At 47.7% G+C, this 25,514-nt stretch overlaps 3 protein-coding genes and 1 long non-coding RNA gene across 9 annotated transcripts in view; 2 read left to right on the top strand and 2 right to left on the bottom strand.

Annotated features, from left to right (window-relative positions):
- Nucleotides 1–2,510: 2,510 nt before the first annotated feature.
- LOC310670907 (histone H1-like) lies at nt 2,511–3,332 on the top strand. The gene has a single exon (XM_083426757.1). The coding sequence runs from the start codon at nt 2,571–2,573 to the stop codon at nt 3,213–3,215; it is 645 nt and encodes a 214-aa protein (XP_083282883.1). The 5' UTR covers nt 2,511–2,570; the 3' UTR covers nt 3,216–3,332.
- Nucleotides 3,333–8,055: 4,723 nt separating this feature from the next.
- On the bottom strand, nt 8,056–10,327 carry LOC310670762 (uncharacterized protein). Of its 4 annotated transcripts, none has more exons than XM_083426496.1 (2): nt 10,250–10,327; nt 8,056–9,370 (listed from the first exon to the last, which is right to left on the bottom strand). In XM_083426496.1, the coding sequence occupies exon 2, from the start codon at nt 9,158–9,160 to the stop codon at nt 8,174–8,176; it is 987 nt and encodes a 328-aa protein (XP_083282622.1). In that variant the 5' UTR covers nt 9,161–9,370; nt 10,250–10,327; the 3' UTR covers nt 8,056–8,173. The 4 variants fall into 4 exon arrangements, with proteins under 4 accessions (XP_083282622.1, XP_083282619.1, XP_083282620.1 ...); XM_083426493.1 differs by having other exon boundaries at nt 8,056–9,376; nt 10,134–10,265; XM_083426494.1 differs by lacking the exon at nt 10,250–10,327 and adding an exon at nt 10,140–10,248 and having other exon boundaries at nt 8,056–9,376.
- A 1,572-nt stretch (nt 10,328–11,899) lies between these two features.
- Nucleotides 11,900–24,665, top strand: LOC310670888 (ohanin-like). 3 transcript variants are annotated; one of them, XM_083426722.1, is made up of 4 exons: nt 11,900–12,068; nt 15,307–15,407; nt 16,378–16,473; nt 23,597–24,665. In XM_083426722.1, the coding sequence occupies exons 2-4, from the start codon at nt 15,332–15,334 to the stop codon at nt 24,100–24,102; spliced, it is 678 nt and encodes a 225-aa protein (XP_083282848.1). In that variant the 5' UTR covers nt 11,900–12,068; nt 15,307–15,331; the 3' UTR covers nt 24,103–24,665. The 3 variants fall into 3 exon arrangements, with proteins under 3 accessions (XP_083282848.1, XP_083282847.1, XP_083282849.1); XM_083426721.1 differs by lacking the exon at nt 11,900–12,068 and adding an exon at nt 12,107–12,221; XM_083426723.1 differs by lacking the exon at nt 11,900–12,068 and adding an exon at nt 12,776–12,925.
- Nucleotides 17,440–25,514, bottom strand: part of LOC310671075 — a 91,387-nt gene continuing 83,312 nt past the window's right edge. Inside the window, exons 2-3 of the long non-coding RNA XR_014507750.1 lie at nt 17,735–18,164; nt 17,440–17,560 (exon numbers count right to left, since the gene is read on the bottom strand). This is a non-coding gene — a long non-coding RNA (uncharacterized lncRNA). The remainder of the gene's footprint in view (nt 17,561–17,734; nt 18,165–25,514) is intronic.

The following is a 25,514-nucleotide window of genomic DNA, read 5'->3' as shown; positions in this document are numbered from 1 at the left end:
ATTTCCCAAAGGATCACTCCACAGTGTTGTTTTCCCTTTGGCAACTGGCTGGAGGTTATGACTTGAACCAATACACAGTCCCTGTTCTTGAGAACCTAAATGCTCTACATTTTTGCACACAAATCTATGCATGTTGCTGCTGTAGATGCTGTTGAGCTGCTGTGAGAATAAACTCTGCCTGCAATCCTATACACTCAGTAAGTTCAATTTATAGCCTGAAGGTCTTAGCAGTAGCAGTAATTACAGGCAATAACTCCCACTGAGACTAGAGTGACTCAGACCCAAGAATGATGTGTCAGCAGATTCCTTTTAACTGCCATGGCTTTCATACCAGTCATGCTTTCCCAATCAGCCACAGTAGCTCAGAGAAGGCATACAGCTGGGTTTCTGTAGTGTAGTGGTTATCACGTTCGCCTCACACGCGAAAGGTCCCCGGTTCGAAACCGGGCAGAAACAGCCTTAGATACATTTTTTGCCTTTACATTAATAGAGACTGCAGATCAAGACTTCATTGAAGTTGATAAGTTAAAAAGAGTCTGTTTTATCTCCCACCTCCCATTTGTAAATTCATTAACCGACAAAATAAGTATGTTTTGTTCTAAAGTAGGATTTTGTGCTGATACTGAGAAATTAAATGCTTGTGGCTTGAAAGCCCATTAAATTTTGGAGAAGTTCAGAGAAAACTGAATAAAGTGTGTGACTTGACTTTTAATTTTTTTTATTAAAAAGACACATAAAATCATACAAACTTTAACCTGTAGGTTTATTGCTTGTTCACAATCAAGTCTGAATATTATATCCAATCTGGCAGGTATGTCCATTCATTCAAGTGATCACTCATTGTTTCAGACATCCATACTCTAACAGTACTATTCATATTTTGTAAGTCCCATTTACTCAATGCAGATAAAACTTCATTGAAATCAATAGGTTTTACTTCAGGGTAGTTGTGGAGGACTGTGCTGAAAGGCTGCAGTCTTATGCACACTTACCTGGGAGTAAGCTCCACTGGATACATGGGACATGTGTGTGTGTGTGTGTGTGTGTTTTCTGTGTGTTATTCATTAAACTCTGGTCTAGAATGGGAATGGGGAATATTGGATTCTACAGATGTTGCTGGACAAACCCAACCCCCCCCCAAATTTCATTTATGAATCACTAGCTTCGGCTTCTGGGTCACCCTGAAGTGCAGCCCTGCATGCAGCACATTGCAGTAATCCAGTCTGGAGATTTCCAGTGCATTGACAACAGTAGTCAGACTATCGCTGTTCAGAAACAGCCATAGCTATCTTACCTACCCAAACTGGTAAAATATACCCTTAGCCACTGAGGCCACCTTGCAATAAAGATGGGTCTGGGTGAAACCCCATACCACAACTCTCTTCAATCCCTCAACGTTAGCCATGCTGGGGATCTATTTTATTTTATTAGATTTATATGCCACCCTTAATCATAAGATTTCAGGGCAGTTCACAGAATAAAATATAGGATAAACAAGTAAATGTTGGAGTCCAACAACATATGGTGGACAACAAGTACCCCATCAGTAATTTTCAAGCTCAAAAAAGGTGGTGCCTCTCCCCCCCCCCCATTTTCTTTCCAGGACACGAAGGCACAAATTATACGGTATGTGGTTTAAGCCTCCACATCTCAGTAACCTGCAGAGCTGCTGCCAGCCAGTGTCCATAACATGGAGCTATAAAGACCAGTGGCCCAACTAAGTATAAGGCTGTATATCTTTTTGGCCTGGAAATGTGATGCTCCTTCTAAAATCCTGCCACCAGGCTGGATGCTTTATGGTTCACATGCGTATTAATATTTTTGATTTCTGGCTATTGCAGATGTATGTTTTCTGGAAGCCACTCTTGAGAGACTTGCCACTCTTGCATTCTAACATTTGAAATAAACAATAAATCCGTTGCACTCGGTGGGACCTTCTTCGAATATGTGCAGGATAGCACTGTTGGTAGTTTTCATGCAGCATTTGCCCAGTAATTAACGTGTCGGGACGGAATGCCAAATACAAAAGGGCTACCAATTAAGTATGCATGAAGCTCCATCATCGCGGAATCAAATTTCAGGAGCTCTCATACAGCTCGGCGACTACCGGCTCTAAACGTTAGCTGAATGTTACCTTCGTCCATTCCCTATTAGGCGCCTCCTGTGCTTCCTCGCACCTGGAAAGTGGGGGGTGAGTACCCCCCCCCAAAAAAAGACCCCAACTAGCACATTTAAGAAACAAATGATTAGATACGAGATAGCTAAAAAAAACACCCCGCATCTCTCTCTCTCCTCCCGCCCCCAGCCCGCCCCGCGGTGGTAATATCGACGCTAGGCATGTAGTCGGCGGGTTCCAAAGCGGACCTGAGTGAAAACTGTCACTATTAAGGTTCTCTCCAACTGTGTGACAGAAGGAAGGCGGGGGTGGGGTGGGGGAGAAGAGACGTACATATGCAAATTTGTTCTTTTACGTCAGCCTCACCACACTATATATACCCTGATGCCCGGCTTATTTCTCAGTGGCGCTCCGGACAGCTGGCAGCGCGCTGTCTTCGCGGGAGGGTGGAAGGATGGGTCGCGGAAGGCGGCCGGGATCCCGGCAGGGAAAGCGTCAAGGAACTCGGCAGGGAAGGCGTCAAGCAACCCGGCAGGGAATCCGACAGGGAAGCCCCGTACTTCACACCGAGGCAGAAGGCTCGAGCGCCCCTCCACCTGCAACTATTTCCGAACCGTCCACTTCCGAATCCTCGGGGAGAGGAAAGAAGCGCCTTTCCGGCCCTTTGTCTCAGCTTATCCTGAAGGCTTTCGAGGGCTCCAGCACGCGGAAGGGCGTGTCGCTGGCAGCCCTGAAGAAATTCCTCAGGGAAGGAGGCTACAACCTGAACAGGAACAAAAATAGCCACCTCAAACGGGAGCTGCATAAACTGGTATCGAATGGGGTCTTGATCCGCTTAACCGGCAGCGGCGCTTCGGGATCCTTCAAGCATGGCGGGAAAACCCTGCCGAAGAAATCTGCCAAGCCTGAGGCGAGGAAAGTGAAGAAAACAGCGGCTGCCCACAAAAGGCCGGCGTCGGGTAGCAGGGAGCCGAGAAAGAAGTCGCCGAAGAAACAGCCGGCCGTTTCTAAACCAAAAGGTGTCCGAAGTAGTAGAAAGACAGCCGTCCCTGGCAGGAGACGGCAGCTCGACAAGCATTCAACGGTGAAAGGTTCTTAAATACAGAGAAAACCCGGCAGTTTACTTTAATATCTTTAAAAAGGCTCTTTTAAGAGCCACTCAAGACTCGCTGAAAGAGCTGCTGCATTTCCAGATTAAAAGCGCGCTGCTTAAAGACCTCTGAAGTACTTTGCCTATTAGTATTGCTCGTCTCCTGACATCTGGTTTTCTCGCCTCGGTAGTTTTAGATTAGGTGTAATCATAAGGTTAAATAGGATGATGGTAATAAAAACCGAGAGTGCTGTGGTGTGGAAACTCAGGACATTTGGTGGGGTTTTTTCGTGGAAAGTTCGATGAGGTTTAATAAAGTCTCGGGTGTTAAAGAGCGCTTATGGTCTGTCTGACCATATAGACCTGTCACCATCTCAGCCTAGCCCACAAGACAGGGTTGTTGCATGGATAAAACACTGAAAGTTCGGGCTAATCCAGTATTAATCCATAAAAATACCTTTCTTGCTTATTTCATTACTTATTTTTACACATTCTACCAAAAAAAAGCAGGGCCACAATCCAATTTATCCGTGTTAAACTAAAGACTGGGTTACAGAGATGCTTCAGCTCAATTCAGTTTTAACAAAATACTGATTTGTACATTGAAGTATATATTAATCCAAATCTCAGCACAACATTATAAAATGAAGCATGGGCACAGCCAGGATTTATGTTGGGAGGCAGGACACTCACTGGTAATCATCCTCTGTCTAGCAGATTCGGAATGAAATGTCAACAACAGTTTTAAATTAACGTTCTTTTGACCCCAAGTGCCCAGAAAATTCTGTAAAAAATCTTCCTGCAGTATCTACTTTTAGTTAAGTATTTTTATTTATTTGCTTGGTTTGGCTGCACCCATGAAATGAAGACCCACTGGCTTTATTTCTGACAACCAAAAAAAATCCAAATTGCAACCTTTTGAAAATGGTCATTTACAATATCAGTGGACAAAATTTTAAAAAAAGTAATTAGAGAAGTGGGGAGGAGACTATGTTATTAGCCCTGTACTTTTGTTCCAAATACTTTATAATTAGCTACAAGGTTAGAGCATGCTGGTAGAGCATGAGACTCTTGATTTTAGGGTCATGGGTTTGAGCCCCATGTCGGAGAAAAGATTCCTGCATTGCAGGGGGTTGGAACGGATGACTCTTGTGATCCCTTCCAACTCTACAATAGCCATAAAATAAAATCTGAAACACGTGCAGCAGCAGAATCCTATGTATACAGGCAAAGATTTCAATGGAACTTCCAAGCAAGTGGGTGTACAATTGCAGCTAAAGGGACTTTTCACTCATCAGTTATGGAAAATGAGACTTCAACACTACTTCTGTTCCAGCTCTTAGAAAGATTTGGATTGACTCTGAAAAGAGCCTATGGGTTTTCTGACACCATGCAGAGAAATGTCTTCATTGTCCTTTGACAGGGACACAACCGGATTTTACTCAGCGTATGTTTAAAGGTTAAATCAGAAGGTGCTTGCTGAATCTCTGTTGGAAGAGTATCCCACAGGAAGGGGTAATGTTTCAAATCACTCAGTTTCGTATAACTATGAGGTTAGCCTCGCTCACTTGTTGAATGACACTGCAGCAGGTGATCAAGGTGGGATATAAGGTGTCAGGCAGGCGGTGGTGCCTAAGGTATCCCTGGACCTAAGCTGTTCAGGGCTTTGTAAATTGATATGACGGACCGTGAACCTGGCTTGTAGCGGATGTGTCACATGTCAGGTATGTGCCTTCATCATTAGTCAAGCTGCTGCCTTTTGCAACCGGCTGGAGCTTCTGAACCAGGGTCCAAGGGCAGCCCAATGCAGAGCATGTTGCAGTAATCCAGCCATAATGTTGTCAACACATGGAATACAGTGGATGGGTGGGGTACAAATATTATTGTTGTTATTGTTATTTCATTTTTTCAAACAATATTCTTACATACAGTACTCACATCATTTTCAATTTCTACACTTCTGGGATTACTTAGTCCCTTTGACTCCTCCCCACACCCCCGGGTCCCAATGTTCCCTATTTTTTTGCATCGCATTACATTTTTCAAATCCATTTTATCTCCTTTTTTACCTTAACTCATATTACATTACAGTGGTACCTCAGGTTACATACGCTTCAGGTTACATACGCTTCAGGTTACAGACTCCGCTAACCCAGAAATAGTACCTCAGGTTAAGAACTTTGCTTCAGGATGAGAACACAAATCGTGCTCCGACGGCACAGTGGCAGTGGGAGGCCCCATTAGCTAAAGTGGTGCTTCGGGTTAAGAACAGTTTCAGGTTAAGATCGGTCCTCCGGAACGAATTAAGTACTTAACCCGAGGTACCACTGTATAAGTGTTACAACAATCCTGCTAACGTTTTTTAATATCTACTGCAGTCTTTAAGATATTCTATAAACTTTTTCCACTCTTGACTAATTTTTTTATCATCTTGGTGCCTGATCTTCACGGTCATCTTTGCCATTTTGGTGTAGTCGAAATCATCATCATCACCATCATCATCATTTTCTCCATCATCATCATCATTCTGTGATCAGGCTAAGAACTACTATTGATAAGAACCAATGCAAGTTCATGTACAAGATACAAGTAGTTTAGCCTACATTTCCAGGCAAAACCTTCTATTTTGGGTTTTGCATACAGATGCATACAGCACAGATTTTCCTCTTTCCACGGTCTCAGATACAGCCTTTTGATCAGTAATTCCAACTACTTAAAATGACAGAAAGAAAAGAGAAACTGAAATTATCAAGGAGTGAGAACAACTCCCCCTACGAGGAAAAGGTACAGCTTTTGAGCCTTTGTAGTTGGGGGGGGGGGAGGGAGCAAAGTGAAACATGAATCATAGGGTTGCCAACTTTTTTGGACCAATAGACACACTTTAAATTTTGAGTGGCGTCTGTCACCAAATAGCTGCCGTGGGGACACATAACACAAAATTAGAGTCACCCACAACAGCTACCTTAGGCTTACTATGGGAAGTCAGCAATGTCCTGATTGTGACACTCATACAATATTGATTTTATTGATTTATTTTATTAAATTTATATACCACACCTTTCTTCCAAGGAGCTCACAGTGGTGTATGTGGTCCCCGTCCCCAAATTTCATCCTCCCCACAACCCTGTAAGGTGGGTTTAGCTAAGACAATGACTAGCGCAAGGTCGCCCAGTGAGTTTCATGACTGAGTATTGATCCAAACCATGGTCTCCCAGGTCTTTGTCTGACACGCTAACCCATGGGTAGGCAAACTAAGGCCCGGGGGCCGGATCCGGCCCAATCGCCTTCTCAATCTGGCCCACGGACTGTCTGGGAATCAGCGTGTTTTTACATGAGTAGAATGTGTCCTTTTATTTAAAATGCATCTCTGGGTTATTTGTGGGGCTACAATAGGAATTCATTCACCCCCCCCCCAAAAAAATATAGTCCGGCCCCCCACAAGGTCTGAGGGACAGTGGACCGGCCCCCTGCTGAAAAAGTTTGCTGACCGATGCTCTAACCATTACGCTACAATGGCAGAAATGTGCACACACTGATAGCAACAGGGAGCGTTCCTCAGTATCAGGGAAAATATTCACCTCTCTCATTTCACCGCACTCACTTAGAAGTTACCTGTGCTATTGCAACCAGCCAAGAAAGTTGCAGGCACCTCCAATACACAGGGCAAAAAGGATGTGTTGGAAGGATTCGCAGCAATTCCCTGAAACTCAGGAACCCTTAAACACCATTATTGCTCATTGTTTTAAAACAAGCAATCTGAGTGGATGTGTTCCCTCCGTTTCCTTTCCGCAAGCAGCTACTGTTGTTAAACCTGTGGCAGCGGGGGGGGGCAGAGGGGCATTCCTTGCAATAATAAAAGCACAGATACTGAGTACTAATAGATGGTACCTAAATGGCAACCCAGAGACCACCAAGCTTTTAGGGCCGGGGTGCCCATTTGGAATGTCAGGAGAGCGCAACGGGCGGCAGCCACAAAATGGCTGCTGTGGAGCGTGTGGCATAGCACAAAATGGCTGCCACTTCTGAAAGAGGAGGACGAGGGGAGACAGGACTGCAAAATGGTGTGGGCTAACCCTACGTCTGCCACCCGCCCCTAGAAAAACATGGTTGTCTTTTGGGAGGGTGGGGTGGAGCTGGAAGTGTGAGAGGAAGGGGTTTGCATGGGCCTGGTCTGTGCAGTGGAGAGTGAGGGCAGGGGAGATATATTTTCATACCCTCCAACATTTCTCTGATGAAAATAGGGACATTATTATTATTATTATTATTATTATTATTATTATTATTTCTTCCTGCCCATCTGACTGTGTTGGTCTAGTTGCTCTGGGCAGCTTCTAACATATATAAAAATAGAACATTAAACATATTTTTAAAAAACCTTCCTTATACAGTGCTTCCTTCAAATGTCTTCTAAAGGTTGTATAGTTACTTATCTCCTTGGCTCGGGGGTCACTTAGCTCCATACCATCCAACATTCCTCCGATGAAAATAGGGACGTCCTTCCATGCCCTCCAATATTTATCAGGTGAAAATAGGGACGTCTTAAGGAAAAGCGGGACATTCTGGGATCAAATCAGAAACCAGGATGGCTTCTGTAAATCCGGGACTGTCCCTGGGAAATAGGGACACTTGGAGGGTCTGCAGGCATCTGTGGGGCTGCAGTGAGAACAGGGAGCTGGACTATATATGGACCTTTGGCCTGATCCGGGGGGCTCTTCGGAAGTGGCCATGGCTTTGAATCGAAACCTATGAATAGATAAAATACTCTGGCTGCCTATGAATAGTTATGAATACCTATGAATAGATAAAATACTCTGGCTTATAAGACAGTAAAACCACTCTTGCAGGCTGCTTGTTTGGGCTTATTAGTTATCTTTATTGAATTTTACATAGTTCTGAAAAAAGACACACATCTATATTAGCAAAATGCAACCTTTCTAAGGCCTTTCCTGCCTTGGGCTTTGGTACTGCTATCTCCTTCGTCTAGCTCTGCGCTTGGGCCTTCGTGGGGGAAATGTAGCTTTCCCCTTGGGGCTTTGTTCTTTGGCAGAGGAAACATCTCTGCTCCTGCAGAATCTTGTTTTCTTTGCACTGGGTGTTTCCTTGCTGTAGGGCTTCCCCACACCTTTGGGAGAGGCTGTGCTGTTGCTCTTAGAAGACCTTGACCTTTCCGAAGTGCTTTTGCTACTAGCCCTTTTCGATTTCTCCGCAGAGGCAGGCCTGCTCCTGAGGCTCCTGGTGGTCTTCAAAGCAGACGCAACATTGCTGGTGGAACAGCCCTGACCTTCGGCTTTGCTATCCGAGTTGTCGGACATGCTAGAAGCAGCTTTTTGGGCAAGCCTCTGTGACCTCCGGGCAGAGCCATTTTTCCTGGGGCATCGTCTCCTCCTGTTGCAGATTCGGAGTTTCTGGCGAGCCTCTCCCGTCTTATCCGCAGAGCTCTTGGCTCCCTCCGCTTCGCCTTTCGTTTTTGTGCCAGTGTGTCCGCCATGCCTTCGCCCAACTCGGACTTTCCTTGCCCCTGCAGTCCTTTTGTGGTTTTCAAATATTTTGCTGGCCTTGCTCTGGTGCTTCCTGATGACGAAAAACTTTGAGCCATCGCTGTGAGTCATGCGCACCACGGCGCCTTTCAACACCAAGGCGTTCATTTTCCTCTGAGTTCTGGGGCTTTGCCTCCTCACATTGTAGCCCTTGGCGCTGAGCACTTCCTTCAGCTCTGTGAGGGTGAGGCCGTTCGACGCACTTGCGGCAATCGCTTGGACAACTAGCCCTGAGATATTAGGGAGGGACTTGATGGTCTTACCAGGATTCAAGCTTCTCCTCCTTTTCATTGACCTTGTAATTATTGACGACTTTTCGGGGAAACGAGTTTCTCCTCTCTTGCCTCGGCCTGGCCTCTTTCTCCTAGGAACTGGGGCCTGTGTTCCTACAGGCGTCATAACCTCAGTCATTGTCATTTCTTGTGGGGTTGCTGCCCTTCTTTGGGACTCTGCTACTCACTGCATGGAGCCTCTGATGAGACTGACTCGTGTGACTCCTGTATGAAGTATTTATAGATGGAACGGAATCAATCCCAGCCTGCTTCTGTTCCCAACAGCCAATCACTTCCCTCCGTTTTGTTCTTGAGAACTCACCTTTCATAAACTCGCCTCACCTGCTCCATCCCCCTCATCCTATTAAAAAAAAGTAGAGCTGGCATGGAAATTTAGCAGGTTACACTTTCCCCCACTAGACATCTCCATGTCAGGAAAAGCTTTTTTCTTTTCTTTTCAATACTAGATTGCTACTTCGTAAAACCACAAAAAGCAAGAGCACCTACTTTATTATCAATTTGGGCTAACAGTCAGAGCTGATGGGAAGCACTCCACACCAGAAAGGCCACCAGAGCCTCAAGAAACAGCCCTGCTGGCCTTTTTTCTTAACAATGGCCTCACCTGCCTACCTGCCGCTCAAAGGAGGTGTGTGAATGGGAAGGGAAGCTAAAGAGCCTCCATTTCCCAGCAGCTCACATTCTCCAGAGCAGGCTTTTTACAAATGTTCCGTCCCAGTGTTGCCTTCTGAAACAGGGCGAGGAAACCAGTAGCATTCCCAAATGTTGTTGGAACTCCATCAGTCCCAGCCGGCAGAGACAATGATCGGAGCGATGGGAGCTTTTGGCCAACAGTATCTGGAGGGCCACAGTCCCCTCAAGGTGCTGTAAAGGAAATATAAGCCCTGTTAAGTTGGGCAAGACAAGGGGCAGGCATGTGTGAGATACAACATTTTGACCGCTGGTCCTGATGCTGATCTGCATGAGTGGGTCCATCTCTTCTTCATGGGGTCTTTGCATATGCATGTGGTAGACACGTTGACTCTGCACAGAAGAGCAGAATCAACGAATGGAGGTCAGGGGTGGGACTAGCAGGTACAACCCCAAGACCCCTAACCCACTTTTACTATTCCGTTTGGTCCATTGATCAGGGTGACAAGACGATGATAATCAGAATAACAAGGGGGAGGTTGATAATCGTATTTAAAAAGGAGTACACCTATGGGATTTGGGAAACACCTGCCTTATTCCTGTAAGTAATTGTGTCATCACAATGTTGCTCTGTGATGCAACCATGTGACCAGGCTTCCCACAGAACTATCACATGGTTCAGTAACTGGTCAGCTCTGAGCTGCAGAAGCCTCGCTTAGCAGTGTTGCCCAACTTTGGGTCCCCAGCTGTTTTCAGATTACAACTCCCACCATCCCTAGCTAGCAAGACCAGTGGTCAGGGAAGCTGGGAATTGTAGTCCGAAAACAGCTGGAGACCAAAGGTTGGGAAACACTGCTCACTTAATTAGGCTTTGGGTGTGGTCAGGAGGACTAGATAAGGGTTATGAAAAGGGAAAGGGATTTCTTCCTCAGGGAAAAACAAAAAAACTATTGGACTGGGGTGGAGTTCAGTCTCTGGCAACTCCCGCTTAAAAGAATCATGGCCAGAAGACCACTGGAGAGCTGACATGCAGAATATATTGAACTAGATGGTTAAAAAGTATGACACAGTAAAAGCCTTCTAAAGTCAGAAGGCTTCTAATGTCAAACGAACATAAAAAGAACCTCCCAGATCAGACTGGAAGCCTAATCTCACTAGTCAAGCATCCTGTTTTCTCTGTGGCCCTTCGGATCCCTGTGGAAGCCCACAAGCAACAGTCCACTCTCAGTTTGTGAATCACAGAAACTAATATTCAGAAGCCTATGTTCTTGTATTGTAGCACAGCCATTGCATCTAGTAGCCACTCATAGCTTTATCCAGCATGCATGTGTCTAATCCCTTTTGAAACCTATCAGACCCTCCAAGTCCAGACCTGCTATTTCCCAGGTATGCCCCTGATTTAGAGAAAAAGTCCCGGTTTCTGACTTGATCCCGGAATGTCCCACTTTTCCTCAGGATGTCCCTATTTTCATTGGAGAAATGTTGGAGGGTACAGTGGTACCTTGGGTTAAGTACTTAATTCGTTCCGGAGGTCTGTACTTAACCTGAAACTGTTCTTAACCTGAAGCACCACTTTAGCTAATGGGGCCTCCTGCTGCTTCGCCACTGGAGCACGATTTCTGTTCTCAACCTGAATGAGATGAGAACAGAAATCGCGCAGCAGCAGCAGGAGGCCCCATTAGCTAAAGTGGTGCTTCAGGTTAAGAACAGTTTCAGGTTAAGAACAGACCTCCAGAACGAATTAAGTTCTTAACCTGAGGTACCACTGTAATAATAATCTTCAAGGGCAAGCCCTTGTACTCTTGGTGGTCTGAAGATCTCTCTGCCCTTTCTATGCTTGACTGCATAGTGTATAATCATCACTCTAATGCCTACTTGGATATATGGACTGCCCATATAATTTTTGTAAGGCTTACATCGTTGATCAATGTAACACAAAGCAATTAATGTTCACGTCAGGCTCCATGGTATGTTATTTTGCTAAAAAGTCAACTGACGACATTTCTTTCTCTCTCTTCTATTTGTAAAAAGAAAAAAGAAAAGCTACAATGGGTACAACATGTGTTGGAACCGGTTGTACGTCTCATTGTCCTTTTTTATTGTTGTATGCCACTTCCTGGGCCCCGTGGAGGCGTAGGTGATACTGGCACAAACAATTGCTTTTGTGGAGCAGCTTGCTGGTTCGTTGCCAGCATCTTGGTTTCATCGATGGGACCGAAACTGAAGTTCTCTCTTGTGTTTTAAATATGAAAGCCTTCAGAGGTTGGGAGTGGAAATGATGAGGGAGGCGTCCAACCCAAGCATTTGGGGCACTTTTGGGAACAGACAGTGAGTGAGCAGTTAGACAGACCTAGAGACAGCTCTGTCTCTGGAAGTCTGGTGCGAGACAGCAGATCATCTACAAGGTAAGGACCCCTTATTCTCTCCCTGTACATTTGTATATAAAGTGCCTCAAGTCTCCAGTGCTTTCTCTTCTAAAGGAACCCCAGCTCCAGGCAGCACAGTTTCTGGAACTTCTTACCACCTGAGTGTGCAACAATATCATTTCTCAATATGTGGTAAGGTAATGGGACCCCTGACCATTAGGTCCAGTCGTGACCGACTCTGGGATTGCGGCACTCATCTCGCTTTATTGGCCGAGGGAGCCAGCGTACAGCTTCCGTCATGTGGCCAGCATGACTAAGCCGCTTCTGGCAAACCAGAGCAGCGCACGGAAACGCCGTTTACTTTCCTGCCGCAGTGGTACCTATTTATCTACTTGCACTTTGACGTGCTTTCAAACTGCTAGGTTGGCAGGAGCAGGGACCGAGCAACGGGAGCTCACCCCGTCACGGGGATTCAAACCGCCGACCTTCTGATTGGCACGTCCTAGGCTCTGTGGTTTAGACCACAGCACCACCCGAGTTCCCAATATGTGGTACAACAGCTAAAAGAAAGACCTTCTCTTCCTAAATTAAGTCTTTCCTGGGGGCTTGCAATGTTTCCTGAACTTGCATCAGATAAACTGACACTTACTAGCTCCCCTATAAGCCACTCGGAGAGTGCTATAGAACAGGCTCTACAGGTTGTTTTGTAATCTAGGAAAGGGTTAGATGTGTCCCCACATCCTTCTTGGAAGACTTGCCACATCCTTGTTAGATCATTTAAAAGATCTCAGCGAAGTGAACTCCAGTCATTAACCACAGAGAAGTCCTGCCAGCTTTCTGGAATAGGCTGGGCACTGTCAGCGCAAATAAAAATACGTTTTTTTCTGGAAAACAAGGTAAGCCATTACGATGCAGGTATAAGTGTTGATTGCTGGAACAATTGTTTGTGAAATGCAAAGCATCATCTATTGAACATCTTGTACAGGATCATGTGATGCAAGGAATATTTCGTGTGTTTTATTTCATTGCGGAATGGGTTACGTGGCTTAAAAGTCTGTAAATGGTGATGGCTGAAATCCAAAGACTAACAGCATACCAGAATTTGGTTTTTTGAACATTGTGAGCATTTCACATTCACAAATCTTGTGGCCCAGCACAATTACCTTTACTTTCTGCATGTTGCTGTTGTTGTTTAGTCGTTTAGTCATGTCCGACTCTTCGTGACCCCATGGACTAGAGCACGCCAGGCACTCCTGTCTTCCACTGCCTCCCGCAGTTTGCTCAAACTCATGCTGGTATCTTCGAGAACACTATCCAACCATCTCGTCCTCTATCGTCCCCTTCTCCTTGTGCCAACTTCTCCTCTTTCCCAACATCTTTTCCAGGGAGTCTTTTTTTCTCATGAGGTGGCCAAAGTATTGGCGCCTCAGCTTCAGGATTTGTCCTTCCAGTGAGCACTCAGGGCTGATTTCCTTCAGAATGGATAGGTTTGATCTTCTTGCAGTCCATGGGACTCTCAAGAGTCTCCCACAGCACCATAATTCAAAAGCATCAATTCTTCGGCGATCAGCCTTCTTTATGGTCCAGCTCTCACTTCCATACATCCCTACTGGGAAAGCCATAGCTTTAACTATACGGTTAACTATACGGTTAACTATACGGTTTTGTTGGCAAGGTGATGTCTCAGATTTTTAAGATGCTGTCTAGGTTTCTGCATAAACATGTCTAAATTTCATTGGAAATAAAAATTAAAGGTTTCAAAACACATGTCAGGACGTAATGATCTGCCACCTGAATGCTATGCTGATTGAAAATGTGAGACTGATTTGTCACCTTAAATTGTGATCCCTGATGATTAAAGCAAGTCTCTACTTGCCAAACTGTGTACTTTTGGACTTTTTATTGCTCCCAAATTAAAAGTGTCCACAGCTGCAAATCCTACACCCACACTAGTTTTCAGCTCCCCCCTTGATCTCCATGAAAGTGTGATACATAAACTGAATAAATTGTGGAAGTGCTGCAATTCTGTGAGTTGTTGTGCAAGGGCTAGCGGAAAAGATGTGGTGTGACCTAATGCATGTATTCTACTAGCAAGCTTCATTAAAAAGAAAACAGAAAAAAGAGGCTGTGTGTTGGCTTGTGTACCACTCGGAAGTTGAACGCCTTGCAAGTTGAACGTTTTGGCTCCCTAATGCTGCAAACCTGGAAGTGAGTGTTCCGGTTTGCGAACGTTCTTTTGGAACCCGAATGCCCGACGCGGTTTACACGGCTTCCAATTGGCTGCAGGAGCTTCTTGCAGCCAATCAGAAGCCGTTCCTTGGTTTCTGAACATTTTGGAAGTCAAACGGACTTCCGGAAGTGATTCCGTTCGACTTCCGAGGTATGACTGTATAAAACAAAATATCTATATTGAGACATTTCTCCGAATATCTAGACTTCCCACCTTCCCCTCCATGGGTCCTATTATCAGTGTAGCCCTGATCCCAATCTCCCACTCATAGTAGGATTAACAGCTGGACAAAGTATTACTTTTGGTTTTTAATACTGTTCCCCCCCCCCCAAATTCCATGAGTATGAAATATATAATTGCCTTACAAACCTAAGAGATATACAGTTAAATGCATTATATCTAATAGCGCCATAATTACTGCTTTGTTTCTTTTGTGTTGATTCCAATGTAACAAAAACAGTAACAACTTTCCCCCTAAAAGTTTCTTTTTTATATAATTTGTTTATTAACAATTTCAACATAACAAAATATCAAAACATATCATATTCATAATTTTCCCCTTTCCCCCCCACCTCCCCATCAAACCCTCCCTGCTGAGACTTCCCTCAGCAACTCTTTCTTATTTCTCAACACATATTATTCTCTGTGTACTGTAAAATTGTATATATCCTTACGTTATCTGTCTACTATGTTAACAATCAATAAATTTGTGTATGTTTATTCAAAACCTGCCAAGGAGTCCAATACATTTTGTTGTCTTTTTGAGTAATTTGTAAAAAGTTCCCATTCTTCTTTGCAGTTGTCTTTATCTCGCGGTTTGTATGTCAATTTAGCCAGCTCTGCATAGTTCATCAATTTCTCTTGCCACTCTTCTTTTGTCGGGGTTTCCTCATTCTTCCATCCTTGTGCTATCAAGACTCTTGCCTCTCTTGTAGCATACATAAATAACTTTCCCCCTAAAAGTTTCTATTGATTGTATTTTTAAAAAAACAAAAACAAATATTTATTATATTTCATTTGTTTTTATTTCTTTGCGGCCACCCTCAGTGAGGAGGAAGAGGTCCTGGCAGCTATGTCTTTTTCTCTGGTCTCTTGGCTGAGCTTCCGGAACTTTCCAATGAGAAGTGGTGTTCAGCCGACGCTGAAAGGTAATGGCCAGAACTGCTGCTATTCATTTTATCTCAGAACCCGTTGGATATCATAAGGCAAGACTGAAAGGGTTCAGAGGCTACTTAGCCGGACCTACATTTGTAGATTCGGGCCGCCATCCAAGTCAGTCAGGCTTGGCTTAAACCCAATGTCTTCTTTGGCAGGGCTGGTAATATAGAGGAAATTACCTGGCAAGGATGCTCTGAGGGCAAACACAGCAAAGACCGTAAAGCTCTCTGCAAAATACGGAACATCCTCTATAAAGGACACAGAAGTAAACACCATCACCTCCCCATTGCATCCTAGTTTATTATAATTACCGTATTTTTCGCCCTATATGACGCCCTTTTCCCCCTCCAAAAATTAAGGGGAAATCTGTGTGCGTCCTATGGGGCAAATGCAGGCATTCGCTGAAGCTTGGAGAGCGAGAGGGGTCGGTGTGCACACCGACCCCTCTCACTCTCCAGGCTTCAGGAAGCTATCAGCAAGCCTGGGGAGTCCACGGGAATTCCTGCAGGGCTCCCTAGGCTGCGGATAGCAGCCTACTTCCCGGAGCGCGGGGCGCGCTGGAAGCAGAGCGCCCCCACTTCGGGCAGACATCGGGCAGCGCCTCCCCGCTGTTCCTCGACCTGGTTTGGATTCCCCGACCTGGTTTGGGGGGGGGGAATAAAGGGGGGGGAAATTCCTTTATTTCCCCCCCAAAAAACTAGGTGCGTCCTATGGGCCGAAAAATACAGTATTATTACATTTATATCCCACCTTTTCCTCACAGCCGCTCTGTAAGGTGCATTAGGCTGAGTGATAGTGACAGAGCCAAGTTCACCCAGTGTGCTTTATGGCCAAGTGGGGATTTGAACCCTGGCCTCCCAGGTCCTAGTCCAAGACCCTAACCACTAGTCCATGCTGGTTCTATTTATGGAAGCATCTTGTTCTTGGTTTCATTTTCTTTTCCCATTTGTACTTCCCTAGGATTCTATTGTATCCTGTGGCTAATGCTGTGCTTTCTGGCTGAGCAGAAAGGTGGTGGGAAAGTCCTGGCTTCACTACCAAAGGGTTGCTATCGAGGTAAACAATGAGTAAAATAAGACTGTGGGGTGAGGGTTGGAATAATAATAATAATAATAATAATAATAATAATAATAATAATAATTCAGCTTTCTAAAAGTCATTCTGGCTGAATTGAGAAATACTGCCAGAAAATCCCAGTGCATTCAAAGCTGGCAATGTTGTAAGGCACTTTGGGGCTTTGTGTGGGTTGCCATATTTCAAAAAGGTGAGAATCTGGGCACAAAAGTTGTTGAGCTTCTTTTGACCAAGTCGAACTTGTGTGTGTGTGCAAAATATTAAAAATAATAAAAGTGAAGTTTTTGAGCTATTTTAAAGGAAATTCACCAAAATATAGGCTTTTGAAATCGGTTGCCATATGCCAGGATTTTCCCAGACATTTCAGTGATTTCTACCTGGACACTGTTCTGACTGCTATGTCCAGGAAATTCCAGATGTATGACAGCCCTAGCTGTGTTAAATTCAGAGGTGGGGATACAGCTACCCTCTAAAAGTTGGACTACAGTACAAGCCCCATCAGCCCCAGCCAGCATGTAGTCCAGCACAACTCGAAGGTCTCAGGTACAGCATCTCTGGTGTAATTGTTGAAGGGACCATCATAGAAATGTGCTCTTGTGCGTACCCCAACCTCTGAGCACAGTGGCGTAGCATGGGGGCGCAGGGGGGGCCGGCCGCACCGGGCGCAACATCTGGGGGGGGGGCGCTCGCACTCGCAGCTCTCTGCCCCTACCTGGCTCACTCACTCTCACTGCAGTGCTGGCTGTGCGAATCCGATCCGAGCCGCCGGGTCGCCGCCCACTGTGGAGGAGAGGGTGCCAGGCGTGCGGTGCAGTGCGGTGCGGTGCAGTGCGGTGCGGAGAGAGAGAGAGGGACTATCTGGGGGAGGGACAGTGCAGCGGGGGGGGGGCGCAAATTACTTGCCTTGCCCCGGGTGCTGACAACCCACGCAACACCACTGTCTGAGCGGCAAGAGACTCCAGGGGTGCCTGTGCTTACCCAGGCAGGGTTCAGTTTTCTTGGAATGAAGGTCAAGAGAGAATGTGGTTTCTTTAAGATTTATGGTTTTATTTGCACATATATACACAACCTGAGCCAGTGGCGTAGCGTAGGGGTGCAGGGGGGGCCGGGCGCACCGGGCGCAACATCTGGGGGGGGCGTGCTCGCACTCGCAGCTCTCTGCCCCCTGCTAAAATCCACGGGTTAGGGGGCGCAAATTACTTGCCTTGCCCTGGGTGCTGACAACCCACGCTACGCCACTGACCTGAGCATAAGATGGAGGGGCTCAAAGCATCAGCACTCTACTGGTCTTGCCTGTGTATTTGGTTCCCAGGGAGATCCCCAAGCCATAACTCTGGGTCCAGTGCAGAACAAGACAAGTTTCTAGCCAAATCTCTCATGCACAAATTAAGTCCCCGTTTTGAAGTGCTGTGTTTGTATGTGTGTGCGCTCGCGTGCACACACACACACACACTACATCTGCCAAAGAAAGGAAAGATGATGGCTTACCCAGGAAGAGAGATGGACTTCTTGGAACAAAGTTCCATGTTGCTTAGCTTGTATACACACTATGCATTAAAGCACATTTCCCTTTCACCCCCTTAAAGAATAATGAAAAGTGTAATTTGCTGAGGGTGCTGGAAATTATAGTGCTGTGATGGGGCAAACTACCATTCCCAGAATTCCCAGTATACCTGAATGAAATATACTCAGAGTCGCAAAGTGATTTCATGCTCTTTATTCAGCTCATAGTGGTGAGGAGGAATGAATGTCCCCTCATAGTATCTGCTTTATATACATTATTTACACAATAGGCTGCACATGATTGGCTAATTCTGGAATTCTACTGTAAGCCAATCAGGTTGTGGATTCACTTATATCTGGAGCATGATTGGTTGGTTCCTGCCAACCAATCATACTGCTGCATTGTCCTAGGACCAATCCGACTGCTGCATTCTGAATCCTATTGTTCTAGGACCAATCAGACTGCTGCAATTTGGATCCTATTGTTCTAGGACCAATCAGACTGCTGCAGTTTGGATCCTATTCAACTCAGTACATAACACCCCTCCCCTCTAAGTTCCAGTCCTGCCCGGGAGGTCGCATTCATAGTCCTCGAGGTACGCCGGCGGCCTATGTGTGCGTTGCGGCCTGTGGTGTTCCCTGGTCCGGGGTTCAGGTTCTGGCTCGTGTTCCAAGGATGCTGGCTGTGATGGGCCTGTTTGGTCTGGCGCAACCGGCTCGCTCAGTCGTGGTTCTGGTTCCAGTGTCCTTTCGGCCTCGCGGGTTCTCTCTGTATTTACTGATTCTGCCTCTCCTGCTGGCCCCTCCTGCTCTATGGGCCTCCCTGCCCCTCTGTTCCCTTGGGACTCCTCTGACCTTTCCTCCTCCTGGTTTTCTCCCGGGAATCGTCGGCGTATCTGGTCGCAGTGGCGGCGCCAGCATTGCCCCCCATCCGTTAGCACCTCGTATGACACGGGGCCAGTGGCCCTGGTGACTGTGGCGGGAACCCATGCTGGGCCTGCCCCAAAATTCTTTGCGTACACTGGGTCCTGGGCCTTGAAGGTCCGGGGGTTCCTGCCTTCCCCCACCACTACCTCATCCTGAGCTCTATCGGGGTGAAGGCGGTCCAATCTGATTGCAAGGCGCCGACCCATTAGTAGTTCAGCGGGGCTCCGGCCAGTCGTTGAGCTGGGGGTGCTGTGCTGTGCTAGGAGGAATGTGGCAAGGCGGTACTCCCAGTCCCCTTGCGTCATGCGGCGAAGGGTGTCCTTGGTGGTCCGCACCATGCGTTCTGCTTGGCCATTGGTGGCAGGGTGGAATGGCGCCGAACGGATGTGGCGGATGGCGTTCTGCGCTGTGAAGGTTTGGAATTCTTCTGACGTAAATGCAGTCCCGTTGTCTGAGACGAGAGTGTCAGGGAGCCCATGGGTTGCAAACAGCTTGCGTAGTACACGGATGGCTGCGGATGTAGAAGTGGATGGTACCAGTGCGACTTCCAGCCATTTGGTGTAGGAGTCCACCACTATGAAGAATGTTTTCCCCTGAAAGGGGCCGGCGAAGTCCACATGCAGGCGTGACCATGGTGCTCGGGCGGACTCCCAGGACTGTACTGGGGCCCTTGGGGGATCTGGGCGGGATTCTTGGCAGGCCTGGCAGTGTTTGACCCAGGCCTCTATCTCTCCGTCGATCCCCGGCCACCACACATAACTCCTGGCCAGGGCCTTCATTCTTACTACCCCTGGGTGTGTCTCGTGTAGGGCTGTGAGGACCCTTTTGCGGAGGGGCTGGGGAACCACGACCCTGCTTCCCCATAACAGGCACCCCTTGTGGGCTGACAGTTCATGTTTGCGGGTTGTGTAGCCAGCGAATTCTGGCCCGGGGCTGCTGCTGGGCCATCCCCTCCACACCCAGTCCAGGACCCGGGAGATGACCCTGTCTTTCTTGGAATGGTGTGCAACTTCTTGTGCCTGAATGGGGCGGTCGGGAAGCAGCTCCAGGCTCATAACCTCTTGTGCGGGTGCTGGGTCGGGGCCTGTTTCCGGTAGTGGTAGCCTGCTGAGGGCGTCTGCATGGCCCATTGCCTTCCCAGGTCGGTGAATCAGTGCATACTGGTAGCTGGCAAGGAAAATTGACCACCTGAGGACGCGAGGAGACAGCACTTGGGGGGTCTGCTTTTCGGGGGCGAACAAGCCAAGCAACGGTTTGTGGTCAGTCACCACGGTGAAGGGCCGCCCGTACAAGAAATCATGGAATTTTTTTACTCCCTTCACAATTGCCAGCCCCTCCTTGTCTATTTGTGAGTAGTTCCGCTCGGTTGCGTTGAGTGTCTGGGAAAAGTATGCTACCGGTACCTCTCTTCCGTCCGGGAGTTGGTGTCCCAGGACAGCGCCAATGCCATAGGGTGAGGCGTCGCATGCTAGCACCACCGGCAGCCTCTCGTCGAAGTGTGCCAAGACTGAGTTTGAGACAAGCAAGTCCTTGACTGCCTGGAATGCAGCCTCCTGGCGCTGGCCCCACACCCAAGGGGCCCGCTTGTCCAAAAGTCTGTGTAGGGGCTCCGCTACCGCCGCCTTGTGGGGAAGGAAGGAATGGTAAAAGTTCAATAGTCCCAAGAAGGCCTGAAGTTCAGTCTTGCTCTTGGGCGCTGGGGCATCACAAATGGCCCGTACCTTGTCCCCAGTTGGGTGGACCCCTTCTGCGTCCACCATAAATCCCAGAAAGTCCACCTGAGGCACTCCTAGTAGGCATTTTTCCCGCTTCACCTTGAGACCCGCCGTCTGGAAACGGTGCAGAACGGTGCGGAGGCGGTCCTCAAACTCCTCTGGTGTGGGCCCGGCAATCAACACATCATCGAAGAAGGGGGTGACGCCAGGAATCCCTTTAAGGAGCGAGTCCATTAGATTCTGGAATATGCCTGGTGCCACACTGACACCGAATTGCAGCCGCTTTACCCTGAAGGCTCCTCTGTGCGTCACAATCGTCTGTGCCTCTGCTGTGGCCTCATCTACTGGCAGCTGTTGATATGCTTGGGCTAAGTCCAGCTTGCCAAAAATTTTCGACCCAGCCAGGGTGGCAAGGACATGGCTGACCACTGGCACTGGGTATGCATGGGCCGTGAGGGCCTTGTTTATGGTACATTTGTAGTCTGCGCAGATGCGGACCGAACCATTGGGCTTGACGGGTGTGACGATTGGGGTTTCCCAGGGGGCATTAGGCACCGGCTCCAGCACTCCTTGCTCCACGAGCCGGTCCAATTCCTCGTCTATACGGGGTTTCAGGGCGAACGGGACCCGGCGGGCCTTGAGCCTGACCGGTCGTACTGCGGGGTCAAGCTGTAGCGCAATGGGGGGGCCCGTATACTGTCCCAATTTCCCATCGAAAACTCCTGGAAATTCCTTGCATATGGCGTCCACGTCCACTTGTAAGGTAGTGTGGTTCACCCCGGTGATGGCTAGCCCCAGTGGTCCAAACCATGCCAATCCCAGTAAGCTAATGTAGGGGCCCTTGACCACAAGCAAGTCCAGTTGCCGCGTCCGCCCTCGGTATTGCACCCTGAAGGTCCCCACCCCCATTGTGGGGACCTTACGTTTCTGGAAGTCCCGGAGGGTGAATGGGGCCGGCCTGAGTTTGGGACCCCCAGTAGGACACAGTTTCCTTAAGGTCTTTGCCGAGATTATGGATAGAGTTGAACCCGTGTCAAGCTCCATGCGGCATGGGGCGCCCTCTATCTGTACCTCTACATAAATTTTCTCTACGTTGGGGTGGGGCAACTGGTATACCTGGAAGTCCGTGAGCTCCGTCGAGTTGCCTTGGTGCGTTGGGCCCCGGGACCTGGGGCTCTTGGATTGGTCATCTGATGCCTGGCGTCGGGTGGACCGAGCTCGACACACCCGGGCGATGTGTCCCAATTTTCTGCACTGCCTGCACTCTGCGTTGCGGAAACGGCAGGTCCTCCTCTCGTGACTTTCCCCGCAGCTTGCGCAGTTCCCTCCTTCTCGCCGAGGCAGCTGTGGTATGTGGGCTGCTTGAGTGCGCTGCTGTACTCGGTGCACCTCCTCCCTGTCAGATCCTGAGTCGTCGGTGAGGTCTTCGTGGTGGACCCTCGGTTGGGGTGGCAGTCTCGGCCGTGCCTCTTGCGTCGACCTCTTGGCAGCTTCCGTTGCCAGGGCCTCCTCCAGAGCGACCTGGAACGCTAGGTCCTTCTTAGCGTAGAGGCGTCGTTGCAGCTTCTCATCCTCCAGGCCACCGACGAGGCGGTCACGAAGCATGTTCTCCAGCTCTGAGAAGTTGCAGAACCGGGCGGCTTGGCGGAGAGAGGTCACAAACCCAGTTATGGTTTCCCCGGGGGCTTGCCGCTTGCGTAGAAGGCATTTCGACGAGCCACCACTGAGGGCTGTGGCGAAAAGTGCCCCTTCAGCTGTTCCATTATTGTTTTGTATGGAACAGTAGCGACGTCTTCAGGCGCAAGGAGAGCCCGGGCGATTTCAAACGTCTCCTCTCCGCAGACGCTGAAGAATATTGCCCTCTTCTTGGCGTCTTCTTCATCAGTGACCCCTTTGGCTTCTAGGAGGAAGGTGAAACGGGAGGCGTACGCTTCCCAGTCTCCAGATGCTGGGTTGAACGGCGAGAAGCTGCTGTCGGTTGCCATTCTGAGTTCCTTGTGTCCCGGAGCTGAAGCCTGGATACACGGTGCGAGGCAGCGGTGCGGCAGGTGGCGGTGCTGCGGTGCTGTGTGTGGCAGTCAGCTCAGCGGGATCCCATCCTCGTCGCCAGTGAAATATACTCAGAGTCGCAAAGTGATTTCATGCTCTTTATTCAGCTCATAGTGGTGAGGAGGAATGAATGTCCCCTCATAGTATCTGCTTTATATACATTATTTACACAATAGGCTGCACATGATTGGCTAATTCTGGAATTCTACTGTAAGCCAATCAGGTTGTGGATTCACTTATATCTGGAGCATGATTGGTTGGTTCCTGCCAACCAATCATACTGCTGCATTGTCCTAGGACCAATCCGACTGCTGCATTCTGAATCCTATTGTTCTAGGACCAATCAGACTGCTGCAATTTGGATCCTATTGTTCTAGGACCAATCAGACTGCTGCAGTTTGGATCCTATTCAACTCAGTACATAACACTGAAGGAGCATCTCCACCCCCATCATTCACCAGACGCTGAGGTCCAGATCCAATGGTCTTCTGGAAGTTCCCTCCCTGCGGGAAGTGAGGGTACAGGGAACCAGGCAGAGAGCCTTCTTGGGAGTGGCGCCCGCCCTGTGGAACGCCCTCCCATCAGATGTCAAAGAAATAAACAACTATCTGACGTTTAGAAGACACCTGAAGGCAGCCCTGTTTAGGGAAGTTTTTAATGTTTGATGTTTAATGTATTTTTAATCTTTTGTTGGAAGCCGCCCAGAGTGGCTGGGAAACCCAGTCAGATGAGCGGTGTACAAATTAGAAATTATTATTATTATTATTAGAGGCAGGATGTGCTTTAAATGTACTTTAAATATATGGTGTGTACACAGCCAGGGGCGGGGGGGGGGGGATTAGGCTTGGCCCAACCCTCCTCTGCAAGGACTTGGTTGGGCCCATAACACTCAATGTTCTGTCTCCCCCCAGTTGCCGCTAAAGTGACCTTTAACCCGGACACTGCCCACCCAGCACTTGTTGTGTCTACAGACCGGAAGACTGTGACATCGGAAGGTGTGGACCACGCCGTGCCTCCCAACCCCAAGAGGTTCACTAAAAGCCCTGCCGTGTTGGGCTCTCCAGGGTTTAAATCGGGGAAACATTGCTGGGAAGTGGTGTACGGAAACCAGAGGGAATGGGCGGTCGGGGTAGCCCGGGAGTCTGTGAAAAGGGATGTCTACCTCTCCCTTAAACCAGAGGAGGGGATTGTGCAGGAAGGTCTCTGGTGGCTTCGGCGTCGGCAAAGCGACCCCCAACCACCTCCCCAAGGCTCTGGAACCATTGGGGTTCTTCTGGATTGCGATCAAGACACCGTGACTTTTTACATGGCTGGTAAAGTCATTAAGAAAGATGTTCCCCGCAACGGAGAGGTCGTTTATCCTTTCTTCTATGTGGGTGGAGATGTTTCACTCCGCCTGAACGACTTAAAAGAGTGAGCGGAGAATTGCCCGCCAGCGCCACGCCATGCATTTTTAAGGATTTAAGAATCTCTGGCTTCATGTGGTAAAGACACAGGAACACCAATACACATGTGGTGGGGTTGTGAGGAGATTAAGAAATTTTGGAGAGTATTACATGAGAAATTAAAGAAAACGTTGAAAATCCCAATTGTTAAAAAAACCAGAGGCATATCTCCTAGGTCTGATAGGGAAAGATATACCGCAAGTGGAAAAAAAAAATTCCTATATGCAACTACAGCAGCTAGGGTAGTGATTGCTTCTAAATGGAAATCTCAAATCTTGCCCTCAAAAGGGGAGTGGATTTGCAAATTAAATGAATATTTAGAACTGGCAAAGCTAACATCATATCAGTCAAATCAAAAATTAAAAAAGGAATGGAAATGTTTCGAAGATTACATGTTAAAATATTGTTCTAAGAAAGATGTGCTGATATGCCTAGAATAAAAAATGTATATGTATGAATCGGAAAAGAAAAGAGATAAAAGATGTACAAAGAATGATATATTTGGAAAATGCAAAGATACATTTGGAGATAGAGATTTAAAGAAGTCGAATTGTGGCGGAGGCAAGCTGCGGGTGGGTGGGGTGGAGTACTAGATAATAAGTATGTAATGTTTGTTTTCAAGGGTTTTGGGATTGTATCTTTTCCATTTTCTTCTTCTTCCAATTCCTCATCCCCAACCTTTCAGATTCAAGTGTTGTAGGGTTGAAGGTGGCATGAGAAACAGGCATTGTTTTTGATATCCTGTTCACCAGGAATGGGGAATTTTCTTGGCGCAGTGGGCCAGATCCTGATCTTCCACCACCACCATCACTGCTGACCAACTTTGGCAGGTGAATGGAGCCACCCATCTATCAATCATCTGACATCATGATGACAGCCGGTGACTGATAGGTGGGCGGTCCCAGCTACCTGTCAAAAGTCGCCTTGCATCCTTTGGAGGGAGGCTTCCGTTTTGCTAGCGCATTCCCCTCAGGGAATGTGCTGGTGAAGAAGCACCTAGTAGGATTCAACGTTTTGCTCATCAACTGATGTGGGGAGAGTTCAGTCCTGCTCCCTTGCAGGGGCCTGAGTAGGATTTAACCTCCACTCATCAGCCAATGAGTGGAGGATTAAAGTCTTCTGCTTTCCCTGTGTGTGTCAGTTCCCTATAGGGAGCTGGCAGGCGCAGCCAATGCAGGACTGAGTCCCATCCATCAGCTGACATCACACAATGATATTAGCTGATTGACAGGTAGGTGTGGACATCACACAATGATATTAGCTGATTGACAGGTAGGTGTGGACATCACACAATGATATTAGCTGATTGACGGGTAGGTGTGGACATCACACAATGATATTAGCTGATTGACAGGTAGGCCACATTGGACCCTTCAGCAGGCCA

The sequence above is a fragment of the Podarcis tiliguerta genome (genome assembly GCF_965153285.1).
Source record: "Podarcis tiliguerta genome assembly, chromosome: 2".
NCBI classification, from domain to species: Eukaryota; Metazoa; Chordata; class Lepidosauria; order Squamata; family Lacertidae; genus Podarcis; species Podarcis tiliguerta.
This window is presented reverse-complemented; position numbering and strand designations above follow the sequence as displayed.